This window comes from Blennius ocellaris (genome assembly GCF_963422515.1).
Source record: "Blennius ocellaris genome assembly, chromosome: 9".
In the NCBI taxonomy this organism is placed as follows: Eukaryota; Metazoa; Chordata; class Actinopteri; order Blenniiformes; family Blenniidae; genus Blennius; species Blennius ocellaris.
The window spans coordinates 9420002-9440267 of NC_137658.1; the positions used below are offsets into that span (position 1 = coordinate 9420002).

Here is a 20266-nt window from a genome sequence, read left to right on the forward strand (position 1 = left end):
CCGAACTGCCCGAGTCAAGAAACCTTGGTGACCTTGCATGTTGCCTCTTCACTGTTACCCTGGAGGAAGACCCAGCATGCTGCATTGCAGTGCATCTCTCATTCTGTTGTGTCCCCTTGAACAGTGTGCTGCTGTAGGTAGATAACCTCTTGGTGTTATTGCTTCTCTGTAATATCAGTCAGAGGACTTGGGAATCTTTTAACACATCACTGAATTACCCAGCTATCCGAGCCTCTGTAATGTGCTTTGCATTTCTGTTCTTTCTTGAATGATCTTCAGCTATTCACTTACATTCTCATCCTTGAGCATAGCCACAATGTCTGCACTGCTGTGCTGTCTGTCTGGCTTGAGGACGAGATCATGTCAAACTATATAATAACTGAATGAACCTTTAGCTCTCCTGACCATGCTTTCTTGTCTGCATTTCTCATCTGTTTTATATCTTGTTTGGTCAGTCTGAGTTTCAATTTGTGTGTCTGTGTCTCACACGCAGCATCTTAAATGATATCCCTGAACTTTTAACTGATTCATCTGATGTTTGAGGTTTTCACAGAGACATTAAATTCTGTTTCACATTCTCAAAATTCTGCCGTCACTAGTTCAGTGACACGCTGTCATGGTCTGCAATGTCTTGGATATAATCTTCACACAGCTTTTCTGCATAGGGAGCACCCACAGTTTTCCCACGATAGACGCTATAGAAATTTTGAAAGTGGTTCGGTACTTTAGGGTCAGTGTACTTTCTCCAACTCCTACACAAAGAAAAGTCAGATAAAAGTCAATCAATCATCCTCTGATTTGAGGGCCTGCAGAAGTGTGGAAACCGTCCTCTGCCTGCAGAGCTTCATTCAACCTTACAGCCCCACCACACAGTCCTGGTTTGTATATTCTAAGTAATGTTTTTACATTTTGAGAAAAACTCATTTGTTTCCTTGCTGAGAGAGGAAAATGTAAAGCCACCCAAAGAACCAGTTAGCTTAGCATAGAAACAATCAGTAGGGAGAAGCACGTAGCCTGTGTTTGTCCACTGGGCGAACAACAATCCACCAGTCAACACTTTTTGAGTTGACAGATTATTGTGTCATACTTGTTTGTTTAACTGGGTTTTCTTGGAGGAATTTAGACTGTGGCTCAGTTTATTTGGACAGTCTCTAAATTGTTGGTTGACAGCTTTTTGTTTTATTTATTTTTTCACAATGGTGAGCTGCAGCTTTCAGATCCACAGACAGATCCTCGACCGACTCACTTCTACTGCACAGTTTTTCCTACTGGGGAGGATTCCCCACATATAAAAACACTAAAAAGACATTCTTATCATTATGTGAAAACAACATTAGTTTATTTACACCAGTTTACACCAGCCATAACTTGGTTTTATAACCTTTGGCTTCACTGTATTAACTGCAAAAAAGAAGAAAATAAAGAATACAGAAATATCATATATATACATAAAATCAAAAAAGGCTCTGTCTGAAGCTCAGTTGTTTGGAATTGAAATGTCACTGTATCATCTTCTCATTTTGTATCAACAACTGTAGTTCATTCAAGATCATTAGTCCTTGTGTTTAAAACCGACTTATTGTCAAGCTGCCCAAGCACAGTTCAGTGAAGGGACAATCAAGCCAAGTTGACTTTCCTGAAACTCAAACTAATTCCATGTCCATTAATATTATTTGAAACATGTTAGCAAAGGGTCCTCTTGTTTTCTTTCCATTTTGCATCTTTATTTTTGTGTCTGTGTGGGTGGGGGGTGGGGGTTGTTATTTTTTTGGAGCTAAAACATATTTTCCAGCCCAACAAAACAATTTTGTGATGATTTACAACTTTTTCTAGCCTTAACAGATCTGCCTTTCGCATGGATTATTAAAGGAAATAACAACAACAGACACCCTGCTCTCTGCTTTGAAAGAGATGACATATAAACGCAGCGGTGCCCGAATGACAGAGGAAAACATCAAAGCTTTTTGGGGGTTGTTTCTAAAAGAGTCAGATATCTGTTTTGATTTAATGTGTTTACATCCTGAACATTATCTTATTATTATTTGGATGCTAAATTGGTTCTGTTTTTGGATCAGGCATGTCAAGAACATGCTCTGTTTACTTCCACTGAAGTCCTTGATGAAGAACTGATTAGGGTAAGTACGCGGCATATTAAAACATCCACCGATATGCTGAGACATTTATACTCTTTATCCTATTTGCTGGTGTGTTTCATGCTCTATGAGTTTTCTCTTTTCATCCTATGTGGAACGTCAGATGTGTAATTGGATTTATGAATGCCCTCAGGAGCACCGAGCAGAGACGTGAACTGTTGTGTGATGGAAATGCTACATTTTGCAACAGTTTGCACCTCGCGCAGTGGGACAGCCCAGGCAGGGATCATCTCAACGGCTGATATGGTTTATCATCATGGTTCTTTCTCAGGCAGATTGAGTGAGGTTTTCTCTGGAGTCACTCATGTGAAACTGAAGTTTTCATGGACAAGTTTCAGACACAAAGCTCATTAAGAAACAGTCCATCACACCCCGCTGCTCACTTTCAAACATCTCCTGCTCATTTCTCTTTCTTGTCTGTGACTCACCTTCGCACACACATTTTCAATCCTGTTTTATCATGCTTGTTTTTTTTTTTCCTCCTCCACACCCACTTTCTTTCCATTTCACCATACACAGCTAGCGTGTCGGGGGATGGAGGACTGTAAACTAACTGCTGGGACACTCCCTGCCCCGCTTTGCTTTGTCACACATATTTTGATCTTTATTATTCAGAATTGGCTCCCCTGCAGCTGCTCTTGTATTTCATCCCCCAGAAACACCCCTGGAGAATGAAGTTTAAAAAAAAAGGACAGGCTATTAGGAGAATATCTGACTGAAGTGAGCCTGGACGGAATCCTTTGAAACCAGAGCATGACAACATTCTGCCTATTCTCTTATATATCTATATGATTAAAAACAAAAAAAAAAACAACACTTCATATAAAGGTATGATTGATGTGTTCTTGTGGTCCACTATCTACTATTTCTAATAGCACTACATCATTCATATAAAGGTATGATTGATGTGTTCTTGTGGTCCACTATCTACTATTTCTAATAGCACTACATCCAATATGCAAGCAGTCACTTGATGACATGTTCAAACACAAAGGTAATAATCCTCCTGGCATTTTTGTACATAGCAAGATAAACATGCCTCAAGCTAAAGTGTTCAACATAGTTTAAGTCACGCAAATGGTCTGTAAGGCTTGATATTTTCCTGTCACTTTTACTGTGACTAATTCATGCCATGGTGTGGAGCAGTGGTTAGCGCTCTCATGGGTTCAAACACCGGTCAGATCTTTCTCTGTGGAATTTCCATGTTCTACCCGTACAGAACTCCCGTTTCAAAATGAAGTGTTAATTAGTGACCCAAAATTATCCCAATGGTGCGGTTGTTTGTTTTGCCTATGGATTGGTGACCTGTATCCTGTGTATCCTGCCCCTATCCATAGTAAGCTGGGATTGGCTCCAGTGCCAAAAAAAAAACACTATAGAAGATGGATGGACATTCATGCTACATTAAAATCGTCCGCTTCCATGCACACAGAGTGTTCTCAGAGAAACTGTGTTACTATTGTAAAGTATTTCTGAGTTAGTGAGAAAAGACTAAATAGAAGAAAACAAATCTAATTTCAAAAAGTGTTTTGGCTGCTGGTGGACAAATAGCACTACTTGATCCCTTTTCCAAAATTGATTCCAACTTCACCCAGACTTACTCCAAATTTCAGGGCATCATTTAACACAAGCTCCCTAACTATTAACATATACTGCATATAAATGTCTTGTAAGAGCTCCAAAATGTCAAACTGAAGTGTCTCATAATCATTCAGCTCATAAGCTGCTTATTGGCCTTTACAATTCAGCTCGTGTCGCAGGTCTTGAGTGTAATTACAACATGGCACATTGAGAATTGTGTTTCTTCATGGCTGCCTATGTGACTTTGATGTTCACGGTTAGTCCCCAAACTCTTGATGTTAATGTGACAAGACTTGTACGTAACGAGGTTTTCGTTGAAATGGTAAGAAAAGTTTGCAACTGTGTAATAATAGAATAATTGTATATTGCTTTTAGAGTTTTTAATTGAAAAGAATAGTCAATTGTTAACATCAACCATGTTTTTCCACTGTAACCCAAAACAAGACGAGGTCTAATAGGCTAATACCACATAGGAGGACCCGGAATAGAATTAGGAATAATCTCACTGTGCATTGAGAATATCATTACTAGAAATGCACTCCACAAACCACATTCAAACTGCATCAAGCAAAATTGCTTATGTGACTAAAATCTTTATGTGAGCTGACTTTGGGCCAAAACCATAAAATAAAGAACATACATAAGCTTTCTTTTAATAATCAGGATCTAGTTCCTTGACAAAGAGAGAGATGTCCTGGATTTGAGGTGATGTGACACTAACAATGGGCTGCATGGGAGTGTAAATGGTAACAGGATGTCACATACAGTATATAGCAGTTTTCCACCACTTCAGCAAATCCCAAAGCACTTTACAGTGTTGATTATATTCATCCAATCATACACACATTCACACACCAATGGAGACGGATGTCATCCAAGGTGCTGAGTCCCTCCACTGGGATGAAGGACGCTTTGGCATGTTAACATGTAGGGAATCAACCAGCAACCTGCCGATTGAAAGACGGTCTGCTCTATCAACCGAGCCAGAGCCACTCCCTCACTCATCCCAATTCAAATCAGGGTTTAGAAACTTTTCTATGTGAAGTTTGCATATGTTCCCTGTGCCTATAGTTCTCACAAAGGCTAAAAACATACATTTGAGGTAAATCCGACTGTGAGTGTACCCATGCCTTCTCCTGAAAGCACCCAATTTAACTTAGATAAAGCTCCATTTGACAAACGAGAGTGACAAGCGAGAATATTATCCAGCATTGGAGTTTTCTATCTTTCTTTTTTTTTCATGTGAATTCACGGGAGAGAAGGAGTTGTACCAAATTTCTCCTGGCATCCTCTGTGCCAAACTGTGTCAATAGAAGAGAACACAAGAAGAGTGTTTCCATTTATCTTGCAGCACCAAAGCAGACGCTTCTTGCTGAATACACCCAGGCGAACACTATACAAAGAGTGGAAAAATTGGAGCAAGAGTTTTGCCAAAGTGAACAAAAACAGTAAGACAAAAAAAAAATAGTCACTGTTTCAATATTTAAACATCTATGGTTATATTTTGCCGAAACGAACGCCCTCGTTCATCATTCAGGATGTGCGCCCTGTGCCTCTGTCCGTGGTGCTGAAACCAGCCGCTACACAACAAAACTACTGGAGACCCAATGAAGCGCAGATTTGATGCTTCACGTCGCTTAATTGTGTTTATTATGGCGTACAAATTCCACAACAGAGGTGCGTGACGAAAGGGAAATTTGTGTTTGCACATCCAGAACAGCGCGTCTGCGTGTTTTCCAAATCCTGCGTGCGCTCTGGTGCGAACATTGACACACAAAAAAACAACAACAACAAAACAATCCCCTGCTGAAAATCAATGATACGGCCAGAGAAAGAAAGAGAGCGAGAGAGAGAGAGAGAGAGAGAGAGAGAGGGGAGGGGAGAGAGAGAGAGAGAGGAGGCGGTGTCTGGTGACCGTGCAGGGGGCGGAGGAGGAGGGGGAAGAGGAGGAGGAGAAAGCTCCCGGTCCGCGCGTCCTCTCTGCTCCTCTTTGCCGTCAACCCTACAAAGCAGTCGGCTACTACCGGAGTACCCGGGGCCGTGTGGACTTATCTTCCCCCGGGAGTCGCAATCGGACACCAACCAAGTATATCCCAGGTAGGCAGAGCACTGCTACTGTAGGTTTGCTGAAAAAATATATATATATATTGACAAACAAACAAAAAAAAAGCCCATCTAATTCAAAAGTCAGTTGTCTGCCGTTTTTCGACTTTCGCTGCTGCTGAACGCAGGAGAAAGCGCATGAAAGCAGCACAAAGCTCCATGGGGGCGGCAGTTGTGTTGACGCCGCTAATTGCTTTTTAAATTGGCGGAGGGGGTGAAGCTCACCACTTAATCGTTTCGCTGTGCCCCATCTGCCGCGGTGACAACTTTCCAATGTTTGTAATCCGATTAGAAGGAGGATCAGCGATTTGATGAAATGATCAGTGCGCACTGTACCGGCTCGGTTCCGTTTGTGACATTTCTGACCCATCCTGCGTCACGACGCGAGAGTTGTGCGCCTCCACAAAAGTACCGGAGACCACTTGACTCTGCTCTCCATAACACTTTGCGGCAGCAATCCCGTTCTCCCCCGGGTGTCTTTTCTCACTCCAGCCGTGCATCCAAGCCCTCTCTTCTGTCTGTCTCTGCTTTTCAGAAGATGTTCTTCGTTCTGCTGCCTGCCGTGGCTCTCTTGCTGAGCAGAGAAACGGCGGTCTCCGGGAACAGTAACGAGAAATGGCTGGGCACTGTGGCTCAGTACAACAAGGACAGACCCTGGAACAGATTCAGAGATGTGAGTTGCACCGAGAAAACAAAAGGCTCCACAAAAAAGTAACCTCATTTGTGCGTGTGTGTCTATACATCTGTTTGGATGTCTGTGTCATAGAGTGCACATCATGCCCTTGATACACCCTGTGTGAATCTGAGCACTTGCCCACGGGCATAACCCACCTTGTGGAAGCCCAGCAGGTTCAAACCAAGTGTAAAAGCCAATCAGACTCCTTGATAAACAACATTATACATAGACACACTGGGCAGAAAACACAGACTGTTTGAGATTCTTTTTCCTATACTCAATGATTTCATTTCTGGATTGCCTGTGTTCTTTTTGCTATAGTGCTGACAGTATTTTATATGCCATTTCATTTCAAGTAGCCAGACTACAACAACATAATCAAATGATGTGCAGCTTTTGCTGTTCTGTTTTTAAATTCGTATAGAATTTCATAGCATGCATTTGGTTATAAGGAACTATTTCTGCCTTTTTTGTTAATTGTTCCACAATCATTCAAACACAGAAAGCAATGCAAAGCAAGTATGTTTGTAAGAGTGTAAGACCCCCCCCCCCCCCATAGTATATGCTTCACTAAAAGTAACCAGGTTAACATTAAATGTTTTCAAGGTAACTAAGCAGGATGTATAGTTGAACATGTGTTTGTTCTTATGTAACACACCATGATTGTTCTTGGGTCATGGTTTGGAAAATGGTGCTTCACAAGTTTTGACCTCATGATAAAATGATACAGCCACAGTGATGTGCAGTCTTAGGTTTAAATCACTTTTAATGCAGAATTGGGTCAGAATGTATGTTACACAACCTGGTAATATAAGTTTTCTATCCTTGTAGTGATGTGAAAACTAAAGCTAGTTGAAGATCTGCAAACACAAAACTGTAGATATTCATTTCAATTGAAATGTAAAGTGCGGTCACAAGATGGTAAACTTTGCATTTTTGTTATTTTAGTTGCATATTTATTGGAGATAAACCAGTATTTCTATTTAGAGAACTAAAATGAGTAGGAACATTTGGGTTTTTGCCGATACAAAGTACTGACATGAGAACACAATGCAGATACAATTACTTTGAGGAGTTCCATTTCCATTACATGTGGTTTATTTCGAGACTGTAACCATTTTTTTATGTAACACTTGAACTTTTACTATCAAACACGACATCGCCACATAGATCACTAAAAATAACAAGTGTGGAATTGTTCTTTTGTGCCCCTGACATCTGACATGTTGCCATCAGACCATGTAGGATGTATTGCATAATGAATGCGGTGAAATACAATTATTCAACATGATTTTTGTTGTTGAACTTACTGTCTGGCTTAATCTCTGTTCTGCAAATTAACAAAACCTCCCTAAAACCAACATGTTGAGGTTTCCAATACAAATGTGTAGGTTGGCTACAGATGACCACAAGTGCAGCAGTGTGGTACCAGATATTGATATTGGAACAACTGTAATAGTGTATATATTGGTTGTAAATTACTTGATATATCTGATTGCACAAAAGTCTCATATAGCATATACTTTATAATTATATCCATTCACTTCAACATCACAAACCAAGTGGCTTGGAAACCCAGCAAGAGTTATACATGTGTGCTCTTTTCAAGCCTTGGTGAGGTGAAACGTGACAGTGACTCAAACACACAGGCAATTATATTACAGTTTGGTGTGATTCTGGGTTGGTTTGTGTGTGTAACACAGCCATCTGCTTTAGGGACTCCTAAATGGGTTAGGATACGTCTCTGGCTGTCTTTAATAATTTACAAACTGAGACCAAATCTTAACACCCAGGGAAGTTTATGCATGCCATGCATTCTTCGAAGAATTAGGCCACGTTTGTGTTCTGTTGAGTGTTTGAACTACAAATTTCCGTCAGGGCTTTGGGTTCCGTTTCAGCTCGAGACTGATATCAATGCTGAACAAGCACCCTCGCCTGTCATCATCAGGATGATAGTAACAGTAGTGACACCTCACTCTTAACTCTATGATGTGCATTGCTGCCTCCTAACGTGTTCTCAAGAGATTTCAGTAGACAGAGGAGTAACTTTGGCCTTATTAGAGCTGGCCTTCTCAATACAGGGCTGAGCTGCGATCAGTATACATTCAGCCAGAACCCCCTTGCCTGATGTGTGTACATGTGTTTGGCCTCCCATCTAGTGTGTGTGTGTGTGTGTGTGTGTGTGTGTGTGTGTGTGTGTGTGTGTTGTCTGACCTATTGCTTGAGGAAACCTGCTGGTTGTAGTTTTTCTCCTCTGTTTGCTGTTGTTCGTCCTACTGTGTCTTCTTTCAAACTTCCGTTCTGTTAAATGATTTCTTCATGTATCTTATTCTTATTTTTCTGCACCATAGATTCTAAAAAAATGTTTTTTATTTCAATCGATTTGACCACATTTGGTACCCTCTAATGTGAAGTTTATTTCGATAAGTCTCATCGGAAAGGACAGGGTTTAACACCATGATATCCACCATGGGCATAGTGCTCAGTACAAGTATGTGACAAATTTAAATGTAGTGGCTGTCTTTATTGAGGGATGGTTGAAATGGATAAAGGACACCATATTCAGCCTTAACTCTGTAGCATTTAGACTTAGAACTAAGTCTTTCAAGATGACTTGCCTCAAACCTGATTGACCTTATTCTGTCTATGGCCACAACATATATCATTGTATTTCAATAGTCTCTTATACAGTCCTGATATAAATACTTAATCTTTACTTCGAATATATTTCATTTCGATAAGAAAATTGCATTCCTTGTCATTCACTGATTAGTTGCTGTGCTCAAAGGTTGATGTCAGCTGAGGTCGAGTGTTTAGATATCAGGTGTAATTCTATTGGAACACCTTTCACAGGATTGGTACCACTACTCTATACAGGTATTGGTGTTGTTGCAATCCAAAATAATTGGAAATCACACAGAAGTACTCAACAGGACCAATACAAGAAAAAACATTGTCCATCACATTTGTGATCACCTTTTTTGTTTAAAAACTGTATTAGACTGTGTCATACTGTCAAGTAGTTGATTAAGTTTTGAGTTAAAGTACTGCGGTACCACAGTGGAACTGATGGCATTGAAAATCGATCAAAAATAACTATTTCATTATCAAAATGGAAAATATGTCTCACCTTGTTTTTAACACTCGGACTTCATGATAAAACATGTATGGTAAATTATCTCTATACAATAAGGTACATAACAAAAAACGTACCATGTGAATGACAGTCCATGTATATAATTTATGTCTCCGGCAATCAATTCCCCATCCTGTCCATGTTATGAACTCCACTTTTTTGTCCTCCCACACATTCTCTCTTTTCCTCATTCTCTTCCTCTGTTAGAGGAGCATCCAATGACCCTCTGCCTCCTCAACCATAACCCCCCCCCTGCCCTCACCACTGACTCCTCCTCTCTGCTGTTCTCCTCTGCCTGCCATGTTTCACTCTGCATCCCTGTTGATGAGCCACTTGCTCCCTCCTGCATAATGCATGAGTGTCCATTTCTTGGCAGGGGAGCTGGTTCAACAGTTAAATAATCAAAGTTCAGGTGGCTTATCTTAAAAACAGAAGGAAAGGGGATTGAATTTATTCTTTCGCCTGGTCATACCACCAATAACTGAACTGTAATGAGTAGGAGGCAAAGCATAATAATGCCGCAATAGAGATAGTTTCAGTGGAGGCCGCTGCTGAGGAAGGACAAGCCGGGGACATTTAAAACTGTCCTTTATTACTAACATATTTTGTTGGTTTCAAAACATTTGCCTTTTGTTGCACAGCTCCAATGTCTTTGGTACTTGCTTGTATACTTGTGTACTTGCATAAATGAAATTCAGAGAAAAGGACACAACATATTCAATGTGAAAGATGAGAGCAGGCTTACTGGCTGAGTTGTTCTCCATTCTCACAGTTGTGTAACTATGTCTCTATAATGTTATGATGTCGTATGGATAATTCCCATAATTGTTTTCGGGTGTTTTATGTTTCGGCACGCTATAGAGATTTTGGTTCTGCTTGTTCGGGGATCCCTAAATGTTATGGTCAAAGTTTATTTTGTTTTTTATTTTAATCCTCAAATGTTCTTAACCACCTTTGTTGCTCTTGGAGCCACATCTCTTCTTGTTGTTGTTTTTTCATGCCAGCTGAATTCGAGCCTTCCTTTAGGTTGCAAACACCATTTTAATTTTCATCAAGTTTTATGCAAATAAAGTATAGCTGCAGAGAATATATACACAGATTTGTATGTAGAACTGATTTCAGCTGTTTCTGTTTCAGACGGGGTCAACTTTGTTGTAAGCCTGCAGCCAGATGTTGCTGGTTACATCAAAGTGTCCTCAAAAACAAAGGAGTGATTATCGCAGGTCAAGTGGAATGACTAGCAAAACTAAAAGCTGTAACATAAACTCATTACCAAGTCCAAGTCTAGTGATGGAGTCAAAGCAATGGAGCAGCTAAGTGTATATTCATTAATTTATACATGAATAGATGCTATCAGTACGATTCACCTGCTGCAGAATGCAGCGTGTGTTTGTGTGTGTATTTTGAATTTCAGTAGATCTGAAGTCTCTTTGATCAAATGCCCTTAATAGATGCAATTGTAGCAGATAATCATGGCCCTTCAAATTGTGCATTTAGTACTTCACAAGTTCATGTTCATCTCAGATTTGAAAACTGCTGGCAGTAATCTTACATGGCCTTTCACTGAGTTGAGAAACATAATAATAATAATAATAATAATAATAATAATAATAATAATAATAATAATTTGTCACAAACCCTTCAAAACAAATGCTTTTCTTTCTGACAGTATAAACCATAAAAGAGTTTGGAAAACCTCTTGTAACATTGAGTTATTCAAAGAAAAAATTGTCAATTCAACATATGGTTTGAGTTGACTTTCTTTTGCTGGTTCTACCATACTGGCCTCAGTAAATCCATGTTAGAAGACAATCTATTGATTGCTTTTGTGGAAAATGTGTGCTTTGCCATCTCATTTTTTCAAGATTACATTCTTGCAAATATCTGATAATGTTAAACTAATTTACTGCTCCATCTAAAACAGCTTAGATTATTGTGAATCCCATTAAAGGTTGCTGCTTAATACCAGAGGGCCAAATTGACTGGGTTTATTTACCACAAGAATATTTGAGAATCATGCCTACTTGTCGAATGAAAAGCACTTATTGTATGTTTATACCATGGCTGAATATGCTTGCATAAAGTCAGTATTGCTGTCATATGAATTAATTTCAAGTGATAGCTGGTTCATATGTACTAAAAATAACTATCGCTGTGTGGGGATGGGCCCATGCCTTGTTTAGAGTATCAGTAACTGCACAGTGCAGAAAGCTGTTCGCCTGTAAACCAGAAATTGGTATACAAAATGTGATTACTTTTGATTACATTTTAATGCCAAGAAAACAATCTTAACATGCATTCTGATTTATCAAACTTAACTTTCAAATATGGAATTGATTTATATTAAGTAAGTAGTTTAAATTTGCATATATCCTTGTTGTAAAAGTATTCTCAAATTGTCCATTCTGCCATGCAAATGGATATTGGTGTGAATTTCAGTCTTGCTAAAGCCTAGTTTCAATGTCATTGTTTATATTAGGAGCGATGTTAGCTGTCACCAAGCAAATGTAAAGGATTATTATTGCCCTATGTCGTTTGAGTTGGTGCTGATATGTGTTGAATGATGGTGATTTTTAAGAAAGTAAAATATTTGTTATTCTGGAAGACTGAGGCACGTCTGTAGGGTAATAAATGCCACATCGGAAGTCATGTGACAACAATTGGGCCTGTGGCTGGTCGTCCAGACAACTAACTCGGCTGTTATTGTTCCCTTATTTCAAATCAGTAGCAACCTTTGCTCTAAAATAAGAAAGACGAGAGAAGGTCTTGGCAGTAGAATGGAGGCAGATGGAGAGGAAGCGACCACACTGTAGCGGTGTAGCAACTGGAGGAAATGTGATGCTGTCAGTCTTCTTGTTCTTGTGAATAGCTTCGTTCTGATGGCAGAGTGCATGTTGGTCTGCAGCTGAGGCCACATGTCTAACCCCAGCATAGATTCAAAGCTTGAATTAAACTTTGGGTTATGACAAATACACAAATTCAGATTTCTGTTCATCCATTCATCTGAATTTATTTTGATTGTTTACAAACAAAATTAAATGTTAATAGGCTCCAGTAGGAATTTCAGCAATGAGATAAATAATTAGAATAAAGGATACAAAGTGATGGGAAGATCTATGATAGAAATTGTGTGTTTTTGAAAAGTACAATATCTCCTCCCTTATTTGAGAACAGGTGATATTCAGGACAGATTGGATCCTTTTTGTTTTATAAGGCTGACCTTCTTTTTTAATTGGTCAGTGTAAAAGTCTGCTGAAAATCTCTCTCTCTCTCTCTCTCTCTCTCTCTCACACACACACACACACACACACACACACACACACACACACACACACACACACACACACACACACACACACACACACACACACACACACACACACACAGACACACACACACACACACACACACACACACACACACATAGTACATATCTACAAACAATTTATCTAACCAGCAGTCATAGGGGCATAGGGGGAACATATAAACCAGCTTTGAGTCTCGACTTTATTACGAGGAGGCAATAAGGAAAACCACTACCCCACCACACCATGTTTAAACCACATTTGACGTTTTGATCGTCTCCACTCATCTCCTCCCAGAAAATGCTTTCATTGCCATTCTGACAGCCCCAGTTTTATCCTCAAGAAGCGGAAATGTTGTTTTCATTCTTCTGAGCCTGTTTGTTGTTTTTTTTATAAAGAAGCATGTCTTGTCCCATTTCGCATACATTCACTGTTTACTCAGTGATTTACACAAAGCGTATGTGCTGTCAGGTTTGAAAAGAAATGGTGAAAGTCATTATTTTGATGGACAGAGGTTGCCTGTTAATTCATTAGCGAGCCTGTTTACTGTTTTAAGAGCAAACTACAAACTGCTGTATGTTTGTCTGGTGGCACTCTAGCTATCTGTGCTGAGTATTAGAGTAGCCTGTCTCTGCTCATTCCCACTGACAGAATTAAATGTTGCTGACTTTTATCAGCTGTATTCTTTTCCAGGACGACAGCCTCTCTGGGGCTGCCAGTTGAAGACCACGGCTGTGTCTCGATCATAAAAAAAAAGTGTGTGTGCGCGTGTACATTTTTAAGCCACTGTATGTTTTTTTTTCATGTGATAAGATGGTTTTTATTTCCAGTTCAAGTCTTGTAGCTTGTTTTGCAGGGTTTTCTGCTTTTATCGAGGAGGGGTTTTTGCTGATCGTGCTTGTTTTTTTTTTTTTTTTTTTTTTCTTAAATCATATTCTGCCTCCCAGTGAAGACATTCATACCTTGCAGGCCCCCCTGTGCGTCCAAATTAAATGATCCTCCTCTGTATGTCTCTGTTTGTGCCCCGGCGTATGCGCAGAGGTTTGGATTGGTTGCTTGTGCAGCTTGGGGGGAGGGGCGGCTTGCATTTTAGAGAAGCAGCTTAGACAAGACAAACTCCGGAGTCACCTTCACCTTCACACCCACAGACACACAAACACTGCGAGTGAATTCTCCCCGGCAGACGTACAGTATTCCCATCAATTAAGTGAAGAGTTGGCTGAACACCTGTCATTCTTTCTTATCGCTCCCCTGCTCTGCCCTCCATTTCTCTTTCTACTCTTAAGCTGCCTCTATACCTTCTCTTCATACATTTTATCTCCTCTCCATCTCCCCTGGCTCTTCCCATTCTCATTTTATATTCCACTAATTCCCAGTGAAACAGTGCCCCTGCTGTCTTTCATCTTTTTCCATGCTCTTTCTCTGTGTGCATATTCCTCACATCAACCCATTCATATCAATTGGAATTTTTTTTTATTAAAAATATCTATTTTCATGCGTCGAGGGATCACTAATGCCTAGTTTCTCTTGCAAGGGCATTTTTATGTGCATAGAATAAGGATCCACGATAACAGATGAACATGATGATTGAGGTAACCTCACCAAGTATAATAATATTGTTTGTTATCAATACAAACACTTAAGATGTTTGTATCTTTGAGATTGTTTTTTTCCTAATGACGAAGCTCTTTCTGTTCCTCTAATTTTCATCAATTACAACTGAGCCTAGTTTTTTTTAATTTGTTCTAACACTTTATAAACTCAGACACTCACATCTACCAATTGGTCTATTTATAGCTGCGCAAAAATATCAATAGTCAGGTACATGACTTTTTTTTTTTTTAAGCAATATAATATCGATATTGCAGCCACCAGTACCAATGCCCCGTCTGACAGTGAGCTGTGAGTCCGCCTGGCTATTACTGTATCTGTGCAGTGCGGGTTTGCCTTTTCAAACAGGAAGTGAAACGAGTGGCTGAATTTAAAGTCGGGAGAAAATATTATCAGTACCATCATCTTTAAAAGCAGACCTCTGGATTGATTTTGGTTTTCAAAAAAAGAGTGTGTGTGGAAAATGTGCCATAATAGTTGTCACTCCTCAGACATCGTGGTGAGATGTAAGTGTAACACCACCAGATAATGTCTCTGATGAAGATGGAAGAACACTTTCAAAACATGTCCTCGGTATGTTTTGAAAACCTACTGGTATGAAGCCACACACAAATTCATTGGGCAAACGCTTGCAGGCAACTAGGGGGTCACCATCCCGTTTGACCGGGATAAATAGCTCCTGGAGTCTTTGTGTTTGTTTGTGCACACATGTTGGAGGGTGCAACAAAGAGTTCGACAAAGCAGGGGAGCTCAGGGATTGCCAGTCATTTTGGACATCGATAAGAAAAACTAAATGAGGGTGGAAAAAAAACACAATAGTAGGAGAAAAGGGGAGGAGGTGCAGCTTTAATGTGAAGCCCATTAACACCGTAGGCCGAACAGATGGAGAGACAGGAGCTAGCAGGTTGGGAGAAAATGCAAAATCCATGTCTAATGTGTGTGGACATGTGTTTGTTTGTCAGCTTTGTCATCTACGCTGTATCTAAACTCAACTTTTCACACAGAAGGGACTCTCATTCTGTTAGTTTACTTGGTAATTATGACGTTCACCTGATAAGTATCTCATTGTTTTGTAAAGATACAGTCTGAGTTGCTGGTATTGCATTTATGTTTACTAACAAAGAGAAACCACTGTCTGGGCATGAAAACATGCCTGGAATGTCAGTCGATTGTGTGTGGAGCTCATGTTTACAGCAGTATTCTATCAGGTCATGGCGGTTTTTTAAATGCAGATTCTTGGCTTTATTGTGGAAAAAGTTTATTCATTCTGTACGTCGAGCTGTGAAGCTGAAAAAAATAAACAAACACAAAATAAATAAAACAACTAAGGGGTCAATTGGCCATCAGATTTAAATCAGGAATTTTCTTGCTGTACCATGACAACTGCACTATTGCCTTTCCTTAGCAGTCCTACACCTAAAGAAATTTGGTTTACATTAACCGCAGTTCCCAGTGATTCCTGCTTTCACTGAGGAAAGTGAACTGGGCAGCAATTTCTCGTCAGTGGCAGACACCAGTAGAGACCAGATGATCCTGAAAGTGGTCCAGTGTGATCCTTCACATGGTGAATGTGAATATACTGAATGTTTTTAAGGGTGTATGCTTTGTGTAACACAACAGGAGATTTCAAGTCCAAGTAAGATTGATAGGTAATTGTTTAAATAAAAGACAACTTGATTTCTATGTCACACATAAAGTGTCTTGATTGGCTGTTTGTTTCAATATAAAACAAAATCCAGCATTGCTGCAGGCAATGCTGGTCCAAGCATTGAGCGGGAATACAATCATTGACAAGCCACCACATTGACCTCAGAGACCGTAATCAGAGTCCTAAATGTTAAACTGAAGTATTTTTCCCACAAAGATTTCAAACAGTGCTGAAACACATTCCTCTGTTACTGCTTTCAGTGATTTTTACAAAATCAAGCAAAGACCACCTGGTGTGTAATTTGAAACAGCCAGAGGCTTCTTGCAGCACAGAGTTGTCAGAGGTGCGTGCGTGCGTGCGTGCGTGCGTGCGTGCGTGCGTGCGTGCATGCGTGCGTGCATGCTTCCCCTTTTCACAACACCATCTAATCAATGGTGATTGTGATCACTGTCCCCAATGTCCAAATGTGGAACAGATCTATTACACAAGTTCACTTTAACTACTATTCACTTACGCTGCGGAAAATATGTGTACAGGTTTAACATTTTGTGTGAAAGAAGCTTGCGAGGAGTTGGATATGGTCACATTTGTAAATGGCAAAGCATTTTGTATAAACGTTGTGTGAAGAAAAAAATAAATTGTCATCGATTAATTTTCTGTCAGCCAGTAAATGTATTGTTCATCAGTCATTTTTAAATGGCCACTTGTAATATGTGATTTCTTTGGATACAGTTGTTACCATGCCTTCAGGCTCTCTTTGTATTAAATCCACAATTCATCTTCATGGATGTACAACATATTTGTTGAACAATCTATGTTGTATCTAAGGAATGTCTAATGTTCCGTCAATGCACTGTGCATGTATCATACAATAAAACGTTCTTTTTCTGTTGCCAATATAGTTAGTTTGTAAGAAGTGCGTGGATGCATTTTTAAAACTGATGTGGCCACTGACATATGTTTTTTCAGTGAAATTATGGGAACTTTATGAAAACTATTCCTGATTATGCATATGAAGGGCTGGATACACTTAGAGAGTCTAGTACAACGAATACACTCTCTTGTCCACTCGCTCAAAGAGAGCATTCAAAAGGAAAGCCACCGTGGAGCCATCGTGTAGCTGTAAGGGACTATATAAGTGAAGTCTATTTACCGTTTACCATCCTTAAAATAAAACTTTATTATCATTACACAGCCATACTGGTAGAATCAGAAGTTGCTTTTATTTATATATTACCTATTGGTATTAATAACATTTATTATCTTCATTTTTTTAAATTTACATTTGTGTAGTAAAGGTGTTTCACCAGTTTTAACACCAATTAAAATTATGTGCATGCGTGCGTGCATGTGCACGTGTCACCCCAACTTGCTGAGTTACACCACCACATAGCTTTTACATGCATAAACCATGAATAAAATGTTTTGATCATGTCTCCCTGTCAGTGAAACTGAGATGTACGTGCCACAGTAGTTTTGTATGTATTTGTATGTGTGAGTGTTTCTCTCTTCACTGCCACTGAAGAAGCTGTCACCCTCACTGTGCACCATTTCAACTGTGTGATCAGATGTTTTCTCCTCGGGGTTTGGCTCCCTCTGCTTTTCTCCATATGTCTGTGTTTGATTTGTCTTCCTGTAATCTGTGTTATAAGTTGAATCTGTGAGTGGAGATGAGCTGTCGTTGCCTTACTTGTCTGCCTGCTACTCTGCCAACTAGAAAGTCACTGTTTGCACAGTGGGAGCACTGTTGTGTTAGAAGTGTGAGGTCCTGGGTTCATGCCTCCTTCTGATTCTTTGATTCGGTTTCCCTCAAACCTTTTTCTTTTGGCATGAGTCCCTGAAATATAAACCAGCAGACACAAATTAAATTAAATGCATTTTTCAAACCGGGAAACTCTGCTCTTGGCCTTTTTTTAATGAAAGACGTGGGCTTAGAGACAAAGAAGGGCTGTAGTTTCATGAAATTTCCCTTTATATTTTTTTTATCAATGTAGATCATTTGACAGAGTTGGACAAATGTCAATTTCCCTTTTGATTAGTATTGCGTGTTTCCTCACTCTTCTTGTGTTGAGTGCATATAAGCCTTACAATGTACAACCAGCTGACATTTTTGTGTTAATGTGAGCTTTATTCCAACTGTAAACATTTTTTTGTTGGACCTCCTTCCAATGTAAGTCAAAGGCAGTCTATGTGCGACAACAGCAAGCTCATGACGAGATGGTCGAGGTTCCTTTAACCTCAAATCCCACTAAGGGAGGTGTTCAGAAGGCCTTCAGACATCAAACTTAAAATGCATTTGTGGGATGAGCAGCCCATGAAAAATGCATATTGTTTCTGCCATCACAACTTCTATGCTGTTGCTTGTCATCGCAGTGCTGAGTGATCTCATTGGCTTTAAGTGAGCTGTAATTTGTCTGTGTTATGCAAACACGGTGCATTGAAAAACATTCACACGTTGTACAAATTGTAGAATTTCCTCCAATAAACAATCTCTTATTTCATCCGAACACAAATTTTTCAGCAGATATATGAGCACAAGATGATAATATGAAGATGTCAGTGTTGTTGATTTCATTCATCAGACATAATTACCACTCTTTCTTTTTGGTAATAATTTGCTGCCACACTGTGGACCAACATTTTCCTCTCTCCAATATCTTTTAATGAGGCTTATCTTGCGATTTATAAGCTAGCTTCATATTGTGATTGATGTTGTGTGTCTCTGCCTCTGCTTGTTTCTTGTAATAACAATAGTTGTTTCGGAGATGATGAACGCAGTCATTGTTTGGGCTATCGCGATTAACTGAACGGATAATCACACAAACAGCGCTCAATCTACACATCAGTCTTTGGAACCAATTTGTTTGGCTGCTTATTGTGTTTTTGTCGGAAGTCAAATCAATTATGGAACGGACACAAATGAAATTGCAAGTATACCATCTTGGTCAGATCATATTCAAAAAGGCACCTTCCAAGTCCTGAATGTGAAGATATGAAATGGATCTTGGGAAGTCTGTTTCTCTTCCTCACACCTCTCCAGTCGTTTTGTCTTTCAAGCAGAGTCAGCATCCCCCCCTTCTTTCTTTCCTCCTCTCACTCTGTTTATGGCCACTAAAACCATGTCAGCTTGAATTGGTCATTATCTCACTTTTCCCCAGAGGACAGTGATACAGTTGCTGTTTGTGTGTGTGTGTGTGTGTGTGTGCGTGTGTGTGTGTGTGTGTGTGTGTGTGTGTGTGTGTGTGTGTGTGTGTGTGTGTGTGTGTGTGTGTGTGTGTGTGTGTGTGTGTGTGTGTGTGTGTGTGTGAGAGATGTCTTGTCTGCTTCAATAATTCAGGAGGTTTCTGCTACTGTGGCCCATGTGATGCTCCAGAGAGCCAGAGAGGAGTAGAGAAGAAGGGGAAAGTGAGACATTGACACTGAGACGTGGCAGATTTGCACCTCATAGTTTCCAGTGCTTTTCTTTATGCTTATGTAATTATTTTTTAAGCATGTTTTGAAAATGTTTGCTGTGCATTCAATGATAATAATAGAATGGGGTGTTAGATTTGCCACTACACAATTTACTGGGTTTGGGGTCAAAATAAAGTAGACCAAACAACACAAGACAGACCAGACCCCCCCCCCCCCCCCCCCTATTGATTGATTGATTGATAAAAAAAAAAAAAAAAAAAAAGGCAGGGAGGTGGAGGGGGGTTATTGCAATGTTAAGGTTTATTGATCACATTAGTTTGTTCCCATTCTTTGGTGTTGAATGCACATTTAGAGCGAGTTGGCCTGTGATTGGCTGAGAGTGGAGAGTCAGGTGACTTGGTCAGGTGAGCATTCAGACCACATGCATGCACTGCCTGTGTCTGTTTCCGTTTGGAGGAGAATGGAGGAGCGGCCGGGTTCTGTTTAATAATAAAGCGGCTTTGAATGGAACACTTGACCACAGTACTCAAGGGGTGACTTTTGCCAGCCACAGAGCAACACCTATCAAATAACTAAAAACCTGGGTTCTCTTATGATCACAGGAGAAAAGAGTTTTCCCCCTGTATGTGAGTCATCCAC

At 39.9% G+C, this 20266-nt stretch overlaps 1 protein-coding gene across 1 annotated transcript in view; it reads left to right on the forward strand.

Moving 5' to 3' along the window:
* Positions 1-6375: 6375 nt before the first annotated feature.
* Positions 6376-20266, forward strand: part of spock1 (SPARC (osteonectin), cwcv and kazal like domains proteoglycan 1) — a gene marked incomplete at its 5' end in the record, with an annotated part of 110537 nt that continues 96646 nt past the window's right edge. The window contains one exon of the mRNA XM_080502689.1: positions 6376-6510. Within this exon, the coding sequence (XP_080358815.1) occupies positions 6376-6510 (135 nt within the window). The remainder of the gene's footprint in view (positions 6511-20266) is intronic.